This window comes from Mesocricetus auratus, unplaced genomic scaffold, assembly GCF_017639785.1.
Source record: "Mesocricetus auratus isolate SY011 unplaced genomic scaffold, BCM_Maur_2.0 Super-Scaffold_100024, whole genome shotgun sequence".
Lineage (NCBI taxonomy): Eukaryota > Metazoa > Chordata > Mammalia > Rodentia > Cricetidae > Mesocricetus > Mesocricetus auratus.
This window is the reverse complement of record NW_024429205.1, coordinates 10,577,691-10,600,665: the sequence shown is the minus strand read 5'-3', so window position 1 is coordinate 10,600,665 and position 22,975 is coordinate 10,577,691. Positions and strand designations below refer to the sequence as shown.

At 39.5% G+C, this 22,975-nt stretch overlaps 1 protein-coding gene across 6 annotated transcripts in view; it reads left to right on the top strand.

The window, feature by feature from the left end:
• Nbas (NBAS subunit of NRZ tethering complex) overlaps positions 1–22,975 on the top strand; it is a 275,296-nt gene that overhangs the window by 125,259 nt on the left and 127,062 nt on the right. For all 6 annotated transcript variants that reach the window (XM_005079052.4, XM_013119856.3, XM_013119857.3 and 3 more), the window contains exons 31-33: positions 9,411–9,523; positions 12,336–12,449; positions 19,718–19,831. In XM_005079052.4, the coding sequence (XP_005079109.1) occupies positions 9,411–9,523; positions 12,336–12,449; positions 19,718–19,831 (341 nt within the window). The remainder of the gene's footprint in view (positions 1–9,410; positions 9,524–12,335; positions 12,450–19,717; positions 19,832–22,975) is intronic.

The window sequence follows — 22,975 nt, the reverse complement described above, 5'->3', positions numbered from 1 at the left end:
CTTCTTCTTCTTCTTCTTCTTCTTCTTCTTCTTCTTCTTCTTCTCCTCCTCCTCCTCCTCCTCCTCCTCCTCCTCCTCCTCCTCCTCCTCCTCCTCCTCCTCCTCCTCCTCCTCCTCCTCCTCCTCCTCCTCCTCCTCCCTCCTCCTCCTCCTTCTCCTCCTCCTCCCCCTCCTCCTCCTCCTTCTCCTCCTCCTCCTCCTCCTCCTCCTCCTCCTCCTCCTCCTCCTCCTCCTCCTCCTCTTCTTTTTTCTGTCTTTTTTTCTCTCTTCAAACTGTTACTGAACCTGTCAGAGTTCTTTAAAGTAGTTAGTAAATCTTTTTCTTTGTCTCCAGGGATACTATTTTTATTTCAAACCCTGGAAATAGCAAATAGAGTAACACTTGAAATTTCAAGTTGTGCTTGACATAAAACTTGTAGGCGGTGCTTCTCAGATGATTATAAAATCCCCTTACTGCACTATGCCTTTACCGCATCCCTCTCTATCCCACAAGAATGCACGTTGGTTTTCTGGTGAGGCCATGTGTATATAATGTTGTGCTGGACTAATTGTGGTCTATGAGCCATAAGACATCTGTGTTATGGTATGGATATAGAAACTATCTCTTCTCTTCCTATTTATTAAACTGGCCTTTCCTTGAGGGTGTAAACGGTATCTGTGCTGGATAGTTTTATGTCAGTTTAACACAAGCTAGAGTCACTGGAGAAAAGGAAGCCTCAATTGAGAAAATGCCTCTGTAAGATCAGGTTGTAGGCAAGGCTGTAGGGCATTTTCTTAATTAATAACTAATGGAGGAGGGCCGAGCTCATTGTGGGTGGTGCCATCCTAGACTAACTGGTAGTCCTAAATTCATGAAAATCAGGCTGAACAAGCCATGAAGAGCAAACCATTAAGCAGCATCCTTCCAAGACTTTTGCATCAGCAGCTGCCTCCAGGTCCCCTGCTTGATTACCTGCCCTGACTTTCTTCAATGATGGACTAAGATGTGGAAGTGTAAGCCAAATAAACCCTTTGTTCCCCAAACTGCCTTTGACCATGGGTTCCATCATAGCAGTAGAAACCATAACTAAGACAACATTCAAAGAATATAAGAGGATATGAATTGTTAGTTTCCTTAACTTCATTCCTCATCTGCTTTTCAAATTGCTTTCTTGTGTGTGCCTTCAAGACATTTCATTAAGTTTATCTTCTCCGTTTTAAAACAATTCTTTGCTGTATACACATTTTTATGCCTTGTTTTTTTTTTTTGCATAGACTCCGTATTGAATATCTTTTTATCTGGTAACATGCAAATCTGCTTCATTCTTTTTTCTTATTTGCAGAGTATTTCTTTATCATTTAATTTTAAAAACTTAATTTTTTTCTGGATAATAATATATATTGTTTTATACAATGCATCCAAATAACATAGATTCAAAGTAATTTAATGCTTTATTGTATTTTTCTTAATAATGTACTTGAAAATAATATAATAAACATTATAACAGTTTTGATGTATATATGGAATTTCTAATATTTCATATGCAAAAATGTAAATTAAAAATTACAAATTGTGATACAATTTAAAATAGTCACTGACATTTGTCCCATTAAATATGATACAATAAATTTTATAATGAACAAAATTCAGATTATTATTGTGTTTTTACATTTTAAAGTAAATCTGTTTAAGTAAATCATGCAATGGTGTCATTAATTGTGGGTTCCACTGGGTACAGTATGCTGAAAGGAACCAATGGGAAAGTAGACTCCTATGTGGTCATCTCTAACTACTTAGATCCAGAAGGCCTTAGAAGATGTGCCACCTTGCACTTATTCTCAGAACACTAGCATCTTTATGAACTCCCTGGAAACTTTGAGCTCTGTGTAGCTTATGTGACAAAACAGTGTGCTCACAAAGGGACAAATGCCAACTCAAACGAAAAGCCTTGTAATCTGGCATCTTTTTCATAAGAACTCTGATAGATCTCTCACTTTTACTCTTTTACTCCTCCACTGTATTCATAGGCGTCTATGGGCCACCATAGCATTTATATCCCAGACTGAAACCTACCATCTTTTTAAAAAATTATTTATTAAATGTAGATTCCCCCCATTTCATTAAAAATAGATTCTTTTCTCATATAGTGTATCCTGATTACAGTTTCTCCTCCCTGTGCTTTTTCTCCCCACCTCTACTCCCACCCAGATCTACTGCCTTTCTGTCTCTCAGAACAGGCTTCTAAGAGATAGCAAAACATAACAAAATAAGATGTACTAAGATAAAACAAAAACCATTACATCAAAGCTGTTCAAGTCAAGCCAACAGAAATAAAAGCGCTCCAATAGAAGGCACGAGAATCAGAGACTCATTTGTTCACATTCTCAGGAGTCCCATAAACATACTAAACTGGAAGATATGGTAAATTCTCAGAGGACCTGGTGCAGACCTGTGTAGTCCCCAGACTTGCTGCTTCAGTCTCTTTGAATTCACAATTATGCTAAGTTGATCAGGAGGCCCTTGTTCTCCTGGTGTCCCGGATCCTTTCTGGTTCTGACACTTCTTCTTCCACCTATTCTTCCAAGGGGTTCCCTGAGCTCTGATGAGAGAGATTTGATAGAGACATCTCATTTGGAGCTATTTGTTCCAAGGTCCCCCCCACCCCTTACATAATGTCTGGTTGTGGGTCTCTGTATTTGTTCTCATCTGCTGTAAGGGGAAGCTTCTCTGATGCTGGCTAACTGAATAAGACACTGATCTACGAGTATAGAAAAATGTCAATAGTAGTTATTTTATTGTTCCTTTTAAAAAATACCATTAATATTTGGTTTTACCCTAGCACCCTGGGCTATCTAGTCTCAGATTCTTGGTCACCCAACCAGTGTTGGGTTCCATCTCATGGAGTGGTCCTTAAGTCACCTTAGATGTTGATTGGATACTTCCACAAGCTTTGTGCCACTATCTAGCATATTTTGAAGGCAGGGCAAATTGTACATCATAGGTTTTGTGACTAGGTTGGTGTTTTTGTTTCTCTTTTGGTAGCTTGTAGAATACATTCATTCCTGTACTAAAGACACTAGAACATGGGGTTGAAGGGTCTATGTAGGCACCAGCTTGACTTCTCCATGTTCAACGAGTTGTGTGCGTGTTGCCCTCATCAGTGAGAACTTGCTGTCAGTTTGTGCGTATCAACCTATTGTCTTAGCAATAGACTGGGTTGTCTGGGCGTTTTTGCTGGACCCCTTTGGCCCATAATTCATTTGGATATAACCTAGTCCCAGTACTGGAAGCTTCATTTGGTGATGAGGCATGACTAGTTCGGTTTCCATCTTCCTCATTATTTGCAGACTGTTAAGATTGCCTTCATATATTTTAGGAAGTTTTTACTGCACTAGGTTTCTATATCACCCCTCAAATGCCCTTTTGTTCTAGCTGTTTCTCCCCATATTTCAATTATATCACTTCCCTCCTTCCTGTTTCCTTCAGCCCCTCTCAGCTACCTCCACTAAAATCCTTACATGGACATCTTACGTTCATAGCCTCTCTTTTTTTATATTTGTTTTATACACACACACACACGTATGTATTTATGCATATTTATATGTGTATGTACAAATATATACAGATACAACCCTTTCAGTACATTTTTTGTGTTTGTATATGGTTGTATAAGTTTTCAAGGTTGACCATTATGCAGCTAATAATGGGGCTCATCCCTGGGAGATTGACTCTTCCCTGCAGTTAATAGCCCATGATTCTCTGTCCAGTTGTGTGACCTTATGGAGGATTTGGTGGCTAGGATCAGCGCCAGTCACACAGTTGTTGGTTGCCACCAGCTTGTGAGTACCACTTCTTACACCTTAATGAGTATCTTGCCATGCTGATAATTGTTGTGGTTCATAGGTATTGCATCTAGATAGGACTGTTTATTTGCATCCCTCCCTTGGCAGGTAGCATAGTATTTTCTGGAACCACAGAAGCTAGACCCTAGGAAACAGGCTTTCAGGTCAGAGGCAGCTGTTGTTACCTCTCCGGTGTTGAAGGTGAATCCCTCCACCTCTCAAAGATGCATCACACTTAGGACACATGGCTCAAATGAGTCGAGCTGGATATGTCCTTTCTTTTTTGTTGAATTTACCTATTTTCCAATATTTTTCTAAAACAAAAGAAAATACAGCAGCTGGTAATGGGGATGTGTAAGCCTTTGTGTTGGGTAAATTTCCAGTCTGAAATTCATGGATTAAAGGGTTAGTGCATATAAAATGTTTTAGGCATCAGAGTTGATAATCTTTGCATTAGAATCAACAGATCCTGTGAGTGCTCACAGATTCAAATTCTCCAACTGTGCAAGTTCAAGCTCTGCCTCTTGCCATTGAGTCATACCTGCTATTGAGTGACACCAGTGCCCCACTGGTGTCTTGATTCCTTCAGCTGTGCTGTCTACTGTCAGCATGTAATAGCCCATGATGGCTAAATGGGCTTTTCAAAAATAAGTGTATTCATTGGAGAAAACTTTTTTAAAGTAAATTATTTTTATTTTTGTATTTAAATTAGAAACAAGCTTGCTTCACATGTCAATCCAAGCTCCCTCTCCCTCCCCTCCTTCCCCCCTCCCCCAACAGCTCTCCCAGGCCCCTATCCAATACCCACTCCATTCCCCAGGGAGGGTGAGGCCCTTGATGGGGTATCTCCAGAGTCTGTCATTTGATTCAGGACAGGGCTCAGGCCCTCCCACATGTGTCCAGGCTGAGAGAGCATTCCTCAGTGTAGGATGGGCACCCAAGTCCATTTGTATGCCAGGGATAAATACTGATCTACTACCCAAGGCCCCATAGAGAGCCTAGGCCTCCTCACTGATGCCCACATTTAGGGGGTCTTGATCAGTCCCATGCTGGCCTCTCAGCAATCAGTCTGGGGTCCATGAACTGCCCCTTGTTCAGGTCAGCTGTTTCTGTGGGTTTCACCAGCCCCGTCTTGACCCCTTTGCTCATCACTCCTCCCTCTCTGTCACTGGATTCCAGGAGTTCAGTTCAGTGTTTAGCTGTGGGTGTCTGCCTCTGCTTCCATCAGTCACTGGATGGCATATAAGGTAGTTGTCAAACTCATTATCAGGGAGGGACATTTAAGGTAGTCTCTCCACTATTGCTTAGTTTGCCAGTTAGTGTCATCCTTGTAGGTCTCTGGAAATCTCACTAGTTAGTGCCAGATCTCTCCTCAAACCTATAATGACTCCCTCTATTATGGTATTTCTCATCCTCCTCTCCTCTGTTCTTGCCCCAACTCAACCTTCCTGCTCCCCCATGTTCTCCTCTCCCTTCCTCTTCTTCCCTTCACTTTTTCCTGGCTCCCTCTCACCTACCCCCATGCTCCCAGTCTGTTCCGGAGATCTTGCCTCATTCCAGTTCTCTAGGGTACCATGCATCTCTCTCTTAGGGTCCTTCCTGTTTCCCAGACACTTTGGCAGTGGGATTGTAGGCTGGCACTCTCATGATCCATGTCTAAAATCCATATATGAGTGAGTACATACCATGTTTGTCTTTTTGTGACTCGGTTACCTCACTCAGGATGGTTTCTTCCAGTGCCGTACATTTGCCTACAAATTTTAAGATTCCATTGTTTTTTTCTGCTGAATAGTATTCCATTGTGTAAACGCACCACATTTTTTCTATCCACTCTTCAGTTGAGGGGCATCTAGGTTGCTTCCAGGTTCTGGCTATTACAAATAATGTTGCTATGAACATAGTGGAACAGATGTCCTTGTTGTATGAATATGCATTTTTTGGGTATATGCCTAAGAGTAGAATTGCTGGGTCTTGTGGTAGACTGAGTCCCATTTTCCTGAGGAATCTCCATTCTGATTTCCAAGGTGGCTGTATGAGTTGTCACTCCCACCAGCAGTGGAGGAGTGTTCCCCTTTCTCCACATCCTCTCCAGCATAAGTTGTCATTGGTGTTTTTGATTTTTGTTATTTTGACAGGAGTAAGATGGTATCTCAGAGTTGTTTTGATTTGCATTTCCCTGATGGTTAAGGACGTTGAACACTTTCTTAAGTGTCTCTCAGCCATTTTAGACTCCTCTATTGAGAATTCTGTATTTAGTTTTGTACCCCACTTTTTAATTGGATCCTTTGGTGTTTTGGAAAGTTGCTTCTTGAGTTCTTTGTAATTTTTGGAGATCAACCCTACTATATACAGATGATAAAAGGGCTGAGAAAGAATTCAGAGAAGCATCACCCTTTACAATTGCCACAAACAACATAAAATTCCTTGGAGTAACACTAACCAAACAAGGGAAAGACCTGTATCGCAAGAACTTTGAGTCTTTAATGAAAGAAATTAAAGAAAACACTAGGAAATGGAAAGATCTTCCATGCTCTTGAATATACAGGACCAACATAGTAAAAATGTTACTTTTGCCAAAAGCAATCTACAGATTCAATGCAATCCCCATCAAAATCCCAGCACAATTATTCACAGATCTTGAAAGAACAATTCTCAACTTTATATGGAAAAACAAAAGACCCAGGATAGCCAAAATAACCCTGTTCAACAAAGCAACATCCAGAGGTATCACTATTTCTGACTTCAATCTCTATTATAGAGCTAAAGTCCTGAAAATAGCTTGGTATTGGCACAAAAATAGACAGGCAGACCAATGGAATCAAATTGATCCCGATATTAATCCTTACACATATGAACACCTGATCTTTGACAAAGAAGCTAAAATTATACAATTTAAAAAAGAAAGCATCTTCAATAAATGGTGCTGGCATAACTGGATGCCTGCATGTAGAAGACTGCAAATAGATCCATGTCTATCGCCATGCACAAAACTTAAGTCCAAATGGATCGAAAACCTCAACATAAATCCATCAACACTGAACCTCTTAGAAGAGAAAGTGGGAGGTACCCTTGAAGTAATTGGTACAGGAGACCCCTTCCTGAACATAACACCAGTAGCACATACGCTGAGATTGACAATAAATAAATGGGATCTCCTGAAACTGAGAAGCTTCTGTAAGGCAAAGGACATAGTCAGCAAAATAAAAATGTAGCCCACAGAATGGGAAAAGATATTCACTAACCCTACATCTGATAGAGGACTGATTTCCAGAATTTTTTATGAATTAAAAAAATACACTTAAAATACTCTCCACAACTAGCTGTTAAGTCAGAAGGCCAGGACATTCAGTGCCACACAGAAAGGTGCTTTCTCAAAGCGAAGGAAACAAATGTAATTCGTTTGTTGACTAGTGAATCACTTTCTCTTGTTATTTTCATCAGTATCGTATTACCAACTGATTTTTCTCTTTTGTTAGAAAAATGTAGTGTGTGTAATCTTTTGGTTATTTCTTAAGGGATTCCAAATTGTGAAAAGTGAAGGTACTCCTGTTTTCCTAGAATTCATCTGAATTGTATCTTAAAAACCAAACCAAACCAACAAATCCCACCCTTTTCAGATAGTCATTGCATCTGTACTCTAAGTTAAAACACCACTAAACAGAGTTATATTGTACCAAACCGGGTACCAATGCAATCTGTCATGGTCCCTGCTGTCAAATCACTTTATCCCTAGGAGCTTCTTCAGCAAACTCTGGCATTTGCTTATCTCATGTGTTACTGTGGAATTAAAATGACAATCATATTCTTTATCCATTCTTCAGTTGAGGGCCATCCAGGTTGTTTCCAGTTCTGGCTATTATGAGTAAAGCTGCAGTGAACATTGTTGGACAAGTGTCCTTGTGGTATGGTGGATTGCCCTTTGGGTATGTGCCCAGGAGTGGGATAGCTGGGTTTTGAGGTGACTGATTCTCAATTTTCTGAGTAACCACCATATTGATTTCTAAAGTTGCCCTCCCATCAGCAATGGAGGGGAGTTCCTTTTGCTCTCTATTTCCACCAGCATTAGCTGTCACTTGTATTTTTATCTTAGTTGTTCTGAGAGGTGTAAGATAGATTCTCCGAGTCTTTTTGTTTTTATTTTCCTAATGGCTAAGGTTGTGAACATTTCTTTAGGTGTTTTTCTGCCATTTGAGATTCCTCCTTTGAGAATTCTCTCTTTAGATCTGTACCTGCTTCTTAAATTGGGTTATTTGGTTTGCTGATGTCTGGTTTCTTGAGTTCTTTTATATATTTTGGATATTAGCCCTCTGTTAGATGTGGGTTGGTATAAATTTCTTCCCATTCTGTAGATTATTGATAGTTTCCTTTGCCTTACAGAAGTTTTTCAGTTTCATGAAGTCCCATTTATTAATTGTTGCTATTGAAGTTGTCTCCTGTGCCAACGCATTCAAGGCTGTTTCCCACTTTCTCTTCTATGAGGTTCAGTGTATGTGTATTTATGTTGAGATCTTTGATCCACTTGGACTTGAGTTTTGTGCATGGTGATAGATATGGATCTATTTGCATTCTTCTACATGCTGATATCTAGATAGATAAACACCATTTGTTGAAGATGCTTTCTTTTATTCTTGTGGAATTCTGATTTTTTTTTGCCAAAAATTAGGTGTTCATAGGTATGTTCATTTCCATCTAGGTCATCAATTCGATTCCATTGATCACCTTGTCTGTTTTTATGATAATACCACGCAATTTTTATTACCATAGATCTGTAGGACAGCTTGAAATCAGGGATGGTGATGCATGCTGCAGGTCTTTGATTGTACAGGGTTGTTTTACTGTTCATGACTGATTTAGCTATCCTGGGTTTTTTGCTTTTCCATATGAAGTTGAGTATCATCCTTTCAAGATCTGTAAAGAACTGTGTTGGAATTTTGATGGAATTGTGTTGGGGATTACATTGTATCTGTAGATTGCTTTTGCTAGGATGGCCATTTGGTAATCCTACCAATCCATGAGCAAGGGAGATCTTTCCATCTTTTCCTATCTTCTTCAATTTCTTTCTTAAAAGCCTTGAAGTTGTTATCATACAAGTCTTTCACTTGCCTGATTAGAATTACTCAAGGTGTTTTATATTATTTGTGACTATTGTGAAGGGTGCTGTTTCCCTGCTTTTTTCTTAGCCTCCCAGCCTGTTTGTCATTTGTGTATAGAAGAGCTACTGGTTTTGTTTTGGTTTGTTTTTTTTTTTTTGAGTTAATCTTGTATCTAGCCACTTCACTGAAGGTATTTATCAGTTATAAGATTTCTCTGGTAGAATTTATTGGGGCTATTTACATGTACTATCATATTATCTGCAAATGGTGATAGATTTTTTTCCCTTCCAATTTGTATCCTCATGATCTCCTTCAGCTAGAAGAACTTCAAGTCCTACATTGAATAGATATGGAGAGAGTGGAGAGCCTTTTGGCAGACCAGGTATCTGATTGGTGCTGGATAAATATGTGCTGGAGCACTGCTTGTCCAACATAGAAAGGTAACTTGAATGCGTTTATGCTGCTTGTTTTCAAAATATATATTATTTCTTGTAGGTGTTGCTTACAGCTCATAACGGACAAGCCGGCCGCCATTCAAGAAGAACTAGACCTCATCCAAGCTCTGGGTTATCTTGAAGAATTTGGGGTAAAGATCCTGCCTTTGCAAGGTTTGTCTCCTGCTTGGTATTGCATTGCTAACTTATTTTTCTGCCATTAAGTAGTTTTCCTTTCTATTTTTTGCAATGAAAGTAACTTTGATAATCTAAATACATTAGTAATAAATTTGTCTTTGTTTTTTATTTTTGCAATTAAATCTAAAATAAAAACATTTTGCTGCAATTTTTTAAATGTATTATTTATAACCTTTAAAGACATGACAGTAGTAACAGTACAACTGAGCAGTGAGACTATTGGATCAAAATAAACATAGACGTTATTTTCATGGATCATAGTTATAGATTTGCTTTTGTATTTTACTTTCATAGGTTATTAACTAGCTACCCACTCTCAAGTTTGGTTTAAAAATTATGAGAGAGAATTCTTCCTTAGAACTTAATTGTCAATGATATTTTCATTTTGCTCAGGTTCTTTTGCCTAAATGAAACAGCTATGCTGGAGCCCTCCAGACAGATTTGGTTACACACCTGTTCCAAGTGCTTGTCCTAAGTTGTGAGGATGGTGCATTGCAACATTCCAGGCCTTCACTGACCATAGCTGATAAGTGGGGCTTGCATTCTCAGTCTCTTCAAATCCGGGACTCCAGGCCACTGAATGAAGAGGTGGTTGCCTAGGGAGAAGTACATTTGGTTGACTGCTGTAGTCTGACATCCCTAACTCTAGAACTGTCTGGAACTAGTCTGACATCCCTGATTCTAGAATTGGCTGGAACTAGTGACGGAAGCTATTTTTGAGTTCATTTCATTTTTTTATTTCTTTCTGCTTTCACCATAGTTGTCCTCTCCTCTTTAAAAAATAACATAGGAACACAAGCCTCAGTTCCTTCAGGTGCTAGTTGAGGTAGAGTATTCTTTTAAGGTGTGTGACTTTTAATGCTGCATTTGTTTAACTCGATGAAGTTATGATTCTTTGCTTGCCTAAAACACCTGATGGTCTAATAAAGAACTGAATGACCAATAGTGAGGCAGAAGCAGGGATAGGTGAGGCTAACAGAGAGTATAAATAGAAAAAAATTAAAAAGAGCAATAGAACAAGGAGAGGAGGATGTCAGGGACCACCCAGTCATCCAGCTAGCCATGGAATAAGAAGGAAAGTAAGATATACAGAAATAAGAAAAGTTAAAAGCCCAGAGAGGAAAGGTAGATGGGATAGCTTGAGTAAAACTGGCAAGACAAAAGAGTAAAACATCATAACAGCTAGTGACCGAGTTTCTTTGTCCCCTGCAGTGTTAGCATTGACTGGGCCTGTGGAGTTGCGAATAGTCATAGTCTCACAGTTTTAACCTTTATATGGGTTTTCATTGTGGTTTTCCATAAAGTTTCGCTTCTTAGTAAAAGCTACCGTGCTTGAAGGATATTAGACTATTGTTACTCTGAATGTCACTGTCTGGTTCTAATCATTATGTAGTTGTAAATAGCAAGACGATGCATAGCATTTCTATTCTTATTCTTTGTCCAAAGAAGTCTTAGTGCAAGTCTAAGGTTAGCGAGGTGGACATTTGGGTGATGTCACTGGGATGGATAACTGGGGACATTAATGGAATTTGCAGAGGTTGTACTCAGATGTAGAACCAACTGCAGCAATCGTGAAGGAATTAACTCACAGAACATTTGCCTTGTATTTTCCATAAAGTCTTCAGCAGGATGAGTGTCCTGCAGTATGCAGCTGTCCATCCTCAAGCATCCTGAACTTCAGGACATATGTACTGGAATATGTCTAAGGGACGTGTGGTTTGCAATTTTTCCTCAAGTGGTTTAAAAAAAAGTATATGTCAGTGTATGTGTGTATGCATATAAAGGAGGAGAAGGGAGTGAGTGGGAATGTATGCATATTTAATTGTGTATACATTTATAAGATTAGAGGAAATTATTAGCTAGAAAATTGAAATAATACAGTATTACAGTGTAGATATTTTTGCAACACACTTGCAATCTTTCTGTAACTTCCAAATTCAGCTATAATAAAAATGTAAAAATAAAAGGCTAATTCAAAGAAAAAACCACCATATCTTCATTTTCCTAAGACTTCTGTTCTCGCTCAGCCAACTACACATGAGGAATTTCCAAAGGGCAGGCTATGTAAGGATTTACTATGGATTTAGGAATAAAGATAAAGCCACAGACAACATTTACAGAGTTGGGTTGAATTCAGGACCTGCCTCTTTTCAATGGTCTTTGTTAAAGTATCTTCAGCTCTCTGTACCCCAGTTTCTTCCCTTGGGGTTTATTAGGGTGGGTGTCGTGTTGTTGTTACACATAAGTCAGTGCCTGAGACACAGTTCATCTCCATTTTGTGTTAGCTGCTGATGCAGTTGTCATGGTTACTGCAAGCCAGCTGCCTAGGCAGTGTTGTCCTCCTTGCCATTGCTACACTGAGTAAGAACCACTTAGTCCTGGAGCTCACTTGATGTCCTTTGACCTTTCCCCTTTAGTACACAACTAGGCAGGTAATCAGGGCTACTTAGTGAGACCTTGTCTTTAGCACTATATAAGTGTACACACACACACAAAGACACATAGACACAGATACACACACACACAGACACACACACACACACACACACATGCACACACGCACGCACACGCGCATACACGTATATTTTGAACTTGGCCTGGGCTTACTATATGGTCTAGACTGGACTCAAATGTATGGTCCTCCTGCTTTAGCCTCAGCCCTGTTTAATTTTAGGGTATGCCACTGCAGCCAGTCTGAGATTAATAATTTCATTTTGGTTCCCATTAACTTGAACATTTGTGACATCCCTTTGTGTCTTCACAAAGTTCTTCATTGTCTGTTTTTTAGTGCGCCTGTGTTCTGATCGGATCAGCCTCATCAAGGAGTGTGTTTCCCAGTCCCCCACATGTTACAAACAATCTGTCAAGCTTCTAGGCCTTGCTGAGTTGCTGAGGGTAGCAGGTAAGTCTTTTGAATGCTAAACTCTTGTGCTATTTTTCACACCAATATATGTGAGTGTCAAGGTTTGCTTAATGGAATCAAAAGAACAGTTTTTTTGTTTGTTTGTTTGTTTGTACTGAAGTTTTGGGGAAAACAGCTGTTCTTGAAATGAAATGAACTCACTCAGGGTGTGTGGTTGTGAGGTCAGTAGAAGTCATTGTTCCATTGAAAGGAGACTCCGTGTGAAGCGCACATTGTATCAGCATGCTTACAAACCAGATGTAGTTTGGTAGTTCTGATAAACTTGTTAGGAAATTTTGTGCACTTAACATTTGTCACAGTTTTCATACATTTTACCTCATTCAGTTTTCTCTGAAATTGTCACGGTGGTGGTTAGCTTCCCATTTTCTAATAGACACTCAGGAGTACAGCATACCACTTACCAGGGTAAAGTAGGAGGCCAACTTCTAAAGGAAATCTCTGAGTACATTTCATGCTTCATTAACCACAGTGGTCCTACCTGCCAGAATATTTTAGTGCCAGGTTTGTATTTTTATTATATATATATTGCACAGAAACACACACACACACACACACACACACACACACACACACACACACACACACACACACACACACATTTCCGTAAGAATAATTGTGGAGTATTTTGTTTCATAAGCAATGATTTGAGTTTGTTGTAGTCTAAACCATGAGATAGACTGAAAAGTAAAGAGAATTTGTTTTTTATTTCTAGCCTTTAAAAATTCAATGTATTTAGTAGACAATATTTCAAAGTTCCAATAAGTAGCACTCTTATTAAGACTATACTTGTAGTAAACATGTGTCATTACTCAGCTTGGAGCTTAGCATTGACATCTGTTACAGACTTGGAAAGGTCTTAGGGCTGTGCTTCTCTACGAGGCATCTTGGGTCACCTGGAAGAACACTGGGTATAGACTCAGAAAAATGGTTCGATTCTGATTGTGTGTGTGTGTGTGTGTGTGTGTGTGTGTGTGTGTGTGTGTGTGTGCGCGCGCGTGCGCGCTTGAGTGCGTGTGTGTGCCCGCTATAAATTTGTAAGCTTTATGTGTCCAGATTTGACATCTAGGAAACAGGAAAGCTATCTCTTTGGTTACCCATAGTCCACTAATAAAAGCCCCAGCTGAGTCCGTGCATAGCAAAGCTCTTTGAACATGTAGGTGGACTTGATAAGGACCTAGCTTTTACAGATGCCATGTGCGACTCCTCTGCACCGGTTAGGATAGTGTCTTGTTTTGTTTGTGACATATAATGAATGGACCTGGCAAACTCCAAACAGTTCTACAAGGAGAGTATTCCTCTTGGGGACACTGTAGCAGATGTGAAGGAAGATCAGTAGTTCTCAGACCTGCTTTCCTTATTGCAGCTACTTTAGTTTTCAAACTTCAGATCGTCTCAAATTGGCCATACCCCACTTCACAATGATATTTCAACTTTGAGCAGTATCATTGAAACATAAGGCTAAAGCATAAAATTTGTTTAACATATTGGTGTTGTGGGCCATGTGCATTTACATAAAAGTGGCTATCAGGTATTAAATTTAATATCTTTTCTATCTTAACCCAGCACCTGTCCCAGTGGCCATAGCTTTTGCAGTTTGAAGTACGATGACATTTCCCTTTTTCAGCTTCTCAGGCTGAAGACTTTTCTTTCTATGTTCCTTAGGTCAAGACCTTTTACCTTTTCCTTAAAGGTTGCCTTTTATGGCTTCATTTTGTTTCTGGCATGCCCAAATGGCAACCATTATCATCTTGGCACTTTAGGACCCCCCACTAAGTAATTAAAGGGTCCATGATCGAGCACTGTACATTGTGACAATGGGACTGATAACAGAATGGTGCAGAGTGACTGGAGAACAGGTTGCATAGACAGTGCCGTATAGTACAGTGGATACAGAGATGACTCATGTCTGAGTACAAAGCATGGGGCAGTGCTCAATTCCATCATGCTACTCAGAACTTCCAAAAGTAAACTGTATGTAAGGAGAGTCATCATAAATAACGACTCATCATCATGGGGAATATCTAGCTATTTGCAGATGTATTTTACATTCCATTTCAGTACCCAGAGCTGTCTGTTGAGGAACCACTAATGTTCTTCAGACAGACCACTGAAAGAACAGTCTTGTTATGGAACCCAGGCTAGCTTCTTATCAAATCTTCCTTCCCCAGCCTCCCAGGTGCTGAATGACAAATACAAGCACCACAGCCAGCCATGAATTGTTGTGTTTGTAGCTTTCCCTGAGCCCCCTGGCTATTCTCTCTAAGAATTTACATGCCTAACAACATTTTCTAGACATCAGTCTTTGAAGGCTTTCTCTTAACCATGTTGAGTTTTGGAATCGCTGATCAGCTAAGTTACTTTGGACTTGGTGATTGCTATTAAGCCATTCTTCATGTAAAATTTATTAACAACAGTAATTTCAATTTCATTCTTTAATAATTCATTCTTTAATGTTTATCTCTGATCCTTGTTATTATGTGCTTTATGTGCAAACAGGTGGATCTCATTTTGAAAGAGAAGACACACGATTAGAGAAATTACTTAGTTTGCTTTTTAGACAGGCAGTTGTCTTGCTACCTTCTCCTTTTGTCTCGTGTGTGTACTCTTTCTGGTGTTGGGTGATGGCACTCAGTGGCCTTTGTGTATTCATTCATAACACTTTTTATAAGTATATGATTGTGCAGAAATCATCGCATATGGAGTTTGTTGAATTTAGGTAAGAGAAGATAGTATTGACACCTGTAAATATTCATAGTTCTTGGAGAGACTGAGACAGGAAGATTGAGTTGGAGGCCAATTTGGGCTGCATATCAAGACCCTGTCTGTTTAAAGAAATGTATAAAAAGACAAGGAATAGGTGAAATCCCTTGCTCTATTACTCCTGCTTCTACCAGAGAAGCAAAGCAATACAGCCTTAGAGACACATGTACAAAGTTGTCTTCTGCTACCATGAGGTGGGTTGGTTGAGTCTGAAATTCTTATGGCAGGGGGAGAAGAATAGGAGCTGGTCAGGTTCCATACATGTGGCCTTAGACTGCTGTGCACAGGAACCTTTCACTCCCACCTCTTAAATCTGTGAGTCTTTCTCTGTGATTCCATCTGCTGCCCAAGATTATCTAGGATTAGCCTTTTCACTTCGCTGTAATGGGCTTGCACATTGTCTTAAACAACAAGTTTAATGTTTGCAGTCTAGCCAAGACACATGAGAAAAAAACACACCTGGCTCTTTCACTTTGTCTGTATTGTGCACAAATGCAAACATTTCAAGTGTATTAGGTAGGAAATGGTTTATATTAAATGCGGTATGCACACTTACTCACTTGCATAGATGTGGTTAGTCATGAGTAAGTCTCTGAAAATCAAGAGTAAAGGATTATGTGCCAGTTTAACAGAGACTGTCTGGGAGGACTTCAAGAGGGAAATATGGAAGGGTCTTTGACTATGTCAGTGGACTGAGATGCTGCCTTGTGGTTTGTCACTTGCTGAGGAGCCCCATGCATATAGGAAGTGTGCATATTGTGAACTTCGTCTTATTTTCTTTTAGTTATGCTGCCTTTTAAAGGAAGTCTTCTCTAAAAAGAATTATTAAAAGGTAGAGGGAAGATTGTTTTTCCTTTTCTAAATGAAAAATAGAGCATGATACTATCCATGCCCAAATAAGTTTGAGTTAAGTTATAGTGTATTTAAATGAACTTTTGTATTATTACTTGTTGACCTTTGCTTTCTTTCATGCTGCTACCTTTGCAGGAAAGCTGAGACAAAAAATGTCATGTACCTTAGCTAGTTTTGAGTATGGTGGTGAAATTATGTTATAGCAGTGTCTTTGAAACCTTTAGGTATTTACACTTTCTTATTTAAGGAATATGTAGTCTAGGTTTTCATAATGACCTTGGCTTGGACCATGGTATCTTCTTGGTTATCATGACAGTTATAGTGTATACACAGTTGTACTGAGCATATTTTAAAATAATAGAAAAATTAAGATAGTAAAAAATTTTCCTTGCATTCTTTTTTTTTTTTTTTTTTTTTTTTTTTTTGGTTTTATGAGACAGGGTTTCTCTGTTTTGGAGGCTGTCGGTCCAGCCTGGCCTTGAACTCACAGAGATCCGCCTGCCTCTGCCTCCCGAGTGCTGGGATTAAAGGCGTGCACCACCAATGCCCGGCTTTCCTTGCATTCTTGACATAAGCATGTCTGCATTACTGAGATATGTGCATACTATTTTAAAATGTTTTAATATTTGCTAAAATATTGAGGGAGACTTTCCAAACTGTTGCTTTAGGTTTGGGTTACTACACTGAGGTTTTTGTAGTAGGAAGTTTATAAGCTTGTTAAAAGGTAAATGGAAATGCATTAAAATTGTAATCAGTTTATTTCCGCAGATAGCATCATGGGTCAGGCAGAATCATACCTGGATTGATTCAGGGTCCTGTGGAATAAAAGAGGAAAACTTTTGTAAGGTATTTAGGAAAAAAAGCAAAAATAGAAAAAAAATATTGGTTGAAGTAGAAACATCCTACTTAGAGGTTAATTGACAGTTCTGATTTCTGGTCTTGATTAGTAGATTCCTAGACCAGAGGCTCAACCCTGAGGATACCTACATATTAGATCTGGCCACCTGTCCCCAAACCAGAGTAAAGGTGAAAAATCCAAAAAGAACTTTAATCACTGTAGCTAAACTGGTGCTATAAGGAGAACTAATGATGTTACTTCTTCAGTCTTCCAGGGAAAAATTTAGAGCTCCTAGATTATACTGGGAAGGGAGAGGAGCCTGGTGCGACATTATCTTATGACTGATCCATGGGCCTCGATTCAGTACCACAGTCATGGCTGTTTTGAGATGGACCCTACTCCCACCAGCTATTTGTTCATCAGACCTGCTGTTTCTGGGACCCGAGGCAACTGAAGGACAAACTGACTTTGGGCGAATGAGATGGATACGGTATAGACAGACAGGCTGGCATTTATCAAGCTTTTATGCACTTATCAGAAGTTTGTAGGCCCAGGAGAGAGTCAGTGCTTTTAGCAAAAAGCCAGCCCCTAGGTCCTTGCAAGTATCACTTGGACAGGTAGTGGTCTCTGATTGTGTCTGCTTAAGTTTTTCATTTTCTAATGCACTTTGTACTTAGATGTTTTTCCCTCAGATGTTCCTTTTAAATACAAAGAATGTGTCACATTTTTATAAAGATGAATTCAAAACAAAATCCCTCCAGTGTAGTTCATGTAATCATTGAGGGCTTGGTCCCTCCTGGCATTAACTGTTCAACACTAAAAATGAGGTCTTCTTATTTAAAAGTCTGGGCCTGCACTGTCCTTCAGCTCTTCAAAGTTTATATCAGCAAATTCAGGCAGGTGCAAGATACAAAATGGGTGTACACTGAGCACTAAGTAAAGAATCAACATGGTCAAGTTCATAGTCAACATGGAGGTTCTCATGACCATAAATTCTTGATGGAAGAGCTATGAGAGTGTCCTGAGCACTCTGAATGAGGAGGAGTCAGTGTTGTGGTGCCCAGGATGACTCTGTGTTCTCGTAACAGCTCTCAGGCCTTGTAGGACTCCCAAATATGTCTGGTTTCTGCAGAAGCAGTCCCAATACCTTGGGACCATACACTGGTCAGTAGGGGACTGAAACCTTAAACTCTGATGGACATGTGTTGTACCACAATAGCTGGCTGTGTGCAGAGTCCCCGTGCATTATTAGAACCCTCCTCAAAGGTCTGTTGCAGCATCAATGTTCTACCAATATATTGAAACAGAAGGAAAAAAGTTTTTAATACTCTATTTTTGGCATTTTTTTCAGGACTCCTGTGTTCATTAAGGCCCAGAGTAATACGAAAACCACACACCTTTGTGAGGTTGTAACTATAGTAATGGGTATACAAACTTTGTTTTGCCTTTCCCGGATTCTCAGTTATCCCAGTACTCTCAGTTACTTTGGTGGTATTAACTGAATGGGCTTACTGTAGCTCTATGACGTTTTACTGCTTCCAGTGGGCTAGATTTCAGTTTGCCTTTGTAGGAAGTTGAGGTGCAGGATTTTTCTCCTACTATCAATGACAGACTGAACTACAAATACTAGTGTGCTTTTTGTGTGCCTGTGCCGTGTGTGTGTGTGTGTGTGAGCTCTCTCTCTCTCTCTCTCTCTCTCTCTCTCTCTCTCTCTCTCTCTCTCTCTCTCTCTCTCTCTCTCTCTCTCTCTCTCTGTGTGTGTGTGTGTGTGTGTGTATGTGTGTAAGATTACCAAGAGTACCCATCAAGAGTAAGAGAGGATTCTACTCACTGAACCTAACAGGATATGGAATTCTTCTTTAAGAGCCTAGAATGGTCAAATATTATGAGATAAGAAATGAACATATGAGATGAGGCAATACAATATACCCATAGTGCGGGATTCTGGCTAACCTAATTGGCGAGCTATTTGCTGAGACTGAAGTGTGGAGGGCAAGCACAGAGTTGAGGTTTAGCAGGGCCCGCAGTTTGTTCAAAGACTTGGTTGGCGGTGGTGGCTTGGTTTAGAGACAAGATGTGTTTATGACTTTGAATTCGCTGTGCTGCCCTGACAGACTTCACACTTGAAATCTTCCTGTGCCAGAGCTCAGATTGTAGGTGTGGGCCACTACATCTGTCTTACTGCTTGAATTTTTAAGATGAAAAAAAAAAATAGTGTAACTTTATTACTTTCTTCACTTATCCTCCCTGTCAGCATTTCTCCATCAATTTTAGAAAGCTTTGTTCGGGTTTTACATTTTATTTACTGTGTGTGGCATGAGAGCAGAGGTAAAAAAGCAACTTGGGTGAGTTAGTTCCATCCCTCTATCATGTGGGTTCTGATGATTGACCTGAGGTAATAAGGGTTGATGGCAAGTACCTTTACCTGCTTAGCCCTCATTTTATAACCTGTTCTTGAAGTTTAAGAATATACTTCTTCCTTAGTGAAGGAAAGAACAAATCTTTTGTAGAGTTATAGACTATCCTGGACTTGTGTGTGTGTGTGTGTGTGTGTGTGTGTGTGTGTGTGTGTGTGTGTTTGTGTGTGATTTGGATATCTCAAGAACTAATATTAATCCATGATCTCTTCTGAGATTTAGGGGGTCTTCTGTGCACAATAAGTAGATTGGAAGGTGAAAATTATTGTAACCTTTATCGTTTAAGTTACTGAAAATCAATCTAATCTATTTTACTTGTGAATTTGAAGTCGATGAGTTGAGGCAGCTCTAATCATCATGTTGTGTTCACATGTGTACAGGTGAAGATCCAGAAGAAAGGCGTGGCCAGGTTCTGATCCTCTTAGTAGAACAAGCGCTGCATGTCCAGGACTACAAAGCAGCCAGTACTTACTGCCAGGAACTGATGGCACTGGGTGAGTAGACAGCTCAGCGCTTTGCTCACATCCATTCTACATGATAAATAATGGAGATATGCTCTTATGAAATCAGTCAGCCTGATTGGTAAGCCAGACACGTTTGCTTGAGATTTATTTTGTTACCAACAAGCATGTATGCTGTGTGTTTATATATTAATATCAATATTTTAATGGGCTCAGGTGCAATAGTTTATCTCTGATTTTGTTTACATTCCCTGTCTAAAATATGCTCATAATTTTAGGAAAAATAGTATATGAAACATTTAATGCTATTTTATATATCATAGAAAATAAATTTTGGAAGATTATGTGTAATTTGTAATTGGAGAGTCAATATTTCTATATCTTAATGTAAGATAAAAAACAGTGTTGAAAAATTAGGGTGGGGTTTTGGTCTGAATATTTTCTAAATTGAATTTAAAGTTCCTGTCTTGAAAGACTATTGAGTTTATTGTGGAATAGTTTCTCATGCAAAGCACACATTCCACAGTGGAAGAAAACACAATACCCTCTATCATGAGCCCTCCATGGGAAAGCCTTTGTCCTCAAATAGGGGTAACGCCTGCCCTGATCCCTCAGGATCCCTGCACTTGTTTGTTACTGGGGGTGTGCTCTGGGGCTTTTTGTATCTAGGGAACTCTGTTACAACAAGGCTGCACTTGTGTATGCACTTTGTGTATGCACTTTGCCTGTTAGTGACTAGTAACTGTAAGGAAGACTTCAGAATTACTGTGTGAGAGAAATTACATGTTGTGAGCCAACCAAAGTGGCTAGTTGAAGGGAATGAAAAGAAGAGAGGCTTGGGGGAGGAATCATTCCTGACTTGTTTTAGGAAGGTCTTTGAAGGTAGGTCCAGGGGAAAGGGCAGAAGGTGTCAGGTGCAATATGCTGCTGTCCATGGGATTATGCGGTGAGAACTCAGCTGATAAATCACTAGGGTAACTCACTGGGATCACACATTCTGATGGAGGAGACCCACATGCAGGGCATTGGGAGTATTTGTTTTTTGAGCAGTCACTGTCCTTATTGTAAATTCCCTGTGAAGTTATAGCATTCCCTGTCTATGGTGGGATTCATTCCCAGAACCCCAGCAGTGTACTCATCAATCACTAGGCACATATATCTGTGGATGGTCAGAAGATGACTTTTCATTTAGCAATATAGTTTTGATATATAGGATAAATACTGGGACATGCTTCATAACTGGATCTATTTGTACCACAAGGTCTGTGGGCACTTAACAGCCTGCATTGTTCTTTTGCTCAGACTAACTGTACAAAATTAGCTCACTTTCACCTCAGAGCAAGTTCAAACTAGACTAAAGGCCCTTTGTAAATAGATCTTGAGTTTGAAACCTTACAGTTATGTACAAGGTCAGAGCCACAGATGTACAACCAAGGTTACTAAGAAAAGCATGCCAATTCTTCACTTGCCAATCTACTAACAGTGGATCTGTGTCTCAAAGTTGTCATTTTTTAAGTCCCCCCACCCCCAATTTTGCTCCTATGGCCTTGGAACCTTATGTTGCCCTTATCACTTATCCTAGGAATCTGTTTCTGACCAATGAAAGCTATTCTTGTAGCTCCTTCTCTTGTTTTAAGCCTCCAGGGGAAGTGAGATTTTAAGAGACTAGAGAAAGAGAAGCTAGAAGAAGAAGAGAAGCTAGGAGGAATCAGAAGTAGGACAGGATTACTAGAGTAGAAACAGACCAATAAAGAAACTGATGCAGAAAAGTACGTAGTGGAGAATTCATTTCTCCCTCAGATCCTTCTAAGTCCTGAGCTTGCTGTCAGCTTCCTATCTGAACCCTGAGAGACCTAAGGGGCTGGGACCCAGAGGACCTTTATAGCAATATTTGATGTGGTGTCGAGAATGTGGATCATGCGCAAGCCTTCAAGAGTTTGCTAGCCTGAGCTATGAGGAGCAGACTGAGGCATGGCCTAGAACAGGAACCTGGCTATTGTTTGCGTCAAGGACTTGACCTTTGGAAGAAATCTGCAAATGGTTTTATACAATGGAAGTCAATACAGAACTTCTTAACCTTATTATTAGGAAGGATTTTCCATGCTGGGCAGTGGTGACACACACCTTTAATTCCAGTATTTGAGAGGCAGTGTCAGGTGAGTCTCTGTGAGTTTGAGGCCAGCCTGGTCTGCAGAGTGAATTTCCTGACAGCCAGTGCTACCACAGAGACCTTGTCTCAAAAAACAAACATACCAAAAAAAAAAAAACAAAAAACAAAACAACAACAACAAAAAAAACCAGCACGAAAAAACATTCCATGAAAACCTGAATTCTGATGTTGCCTCATGAAGTTCAGAGTCATTGTTTTCTACACAAACATTATTGTATCCAAAATTATTTTTAGAACTCTTCATATTAATTTTATTTCATAGGATTGATTCCTGAATAATTTTTAGTGTACATATTTAGAGACATTACCGTTGGTGGATGCCTTTAATCCTAGAGCAAAATCTTCAGTCAGTCTGGACCACCTTCAAATGAAAATAAGTGTTTTTGAAGAATTCATAATGTGACAGTATTGTAGAAAAATATCTGCTGAGGCTTGGGCTAGCTTTATTTGGCTCTGATCATAGATGCCTGTCTTTTATGAAGTAGGTGTTTCTGTATGAGTACCCACTTTAATTCTTTTTATAGCAGTTTGCAATTTCTGTTGCACTTTTAAGTACACGTGTTATTTAGTACTTTCAACAACCCTAGAGTAAAGGGGTTATTATTGTCTCTTTGTAGTTGTAATGGAAGGTGTGGTATTGGAGTTTTTTTCCAGTTCACATGTGTGCTGAGTGGTTGGGCAGTGTGAAACTCTTAGTATTTTGAGTTCAGAATCTACGTTTCTACTGAACATCAAGTTCAGTGAATCTTTTGCTTTCATAATATCAATTCTGAAATCTAAAGGGTTCTATCAAAAATACTTGTTTGGAGTATCCCTGAATTTTGTGGATAATGGATCAGTCAAATTTTTTTTTCTAATTTAGATATTCATGGCTTGTTCTCATTGTGTTGTTAATGACTGCTATTTTGCCCTGGTACCAGGAGACCTAGTTAGGACTCCACTATACCCCTCACCTTTGCTCACATTACTCTTCCTTTGTGCAAATCACTTTTTCTTCTTTCTTTTCC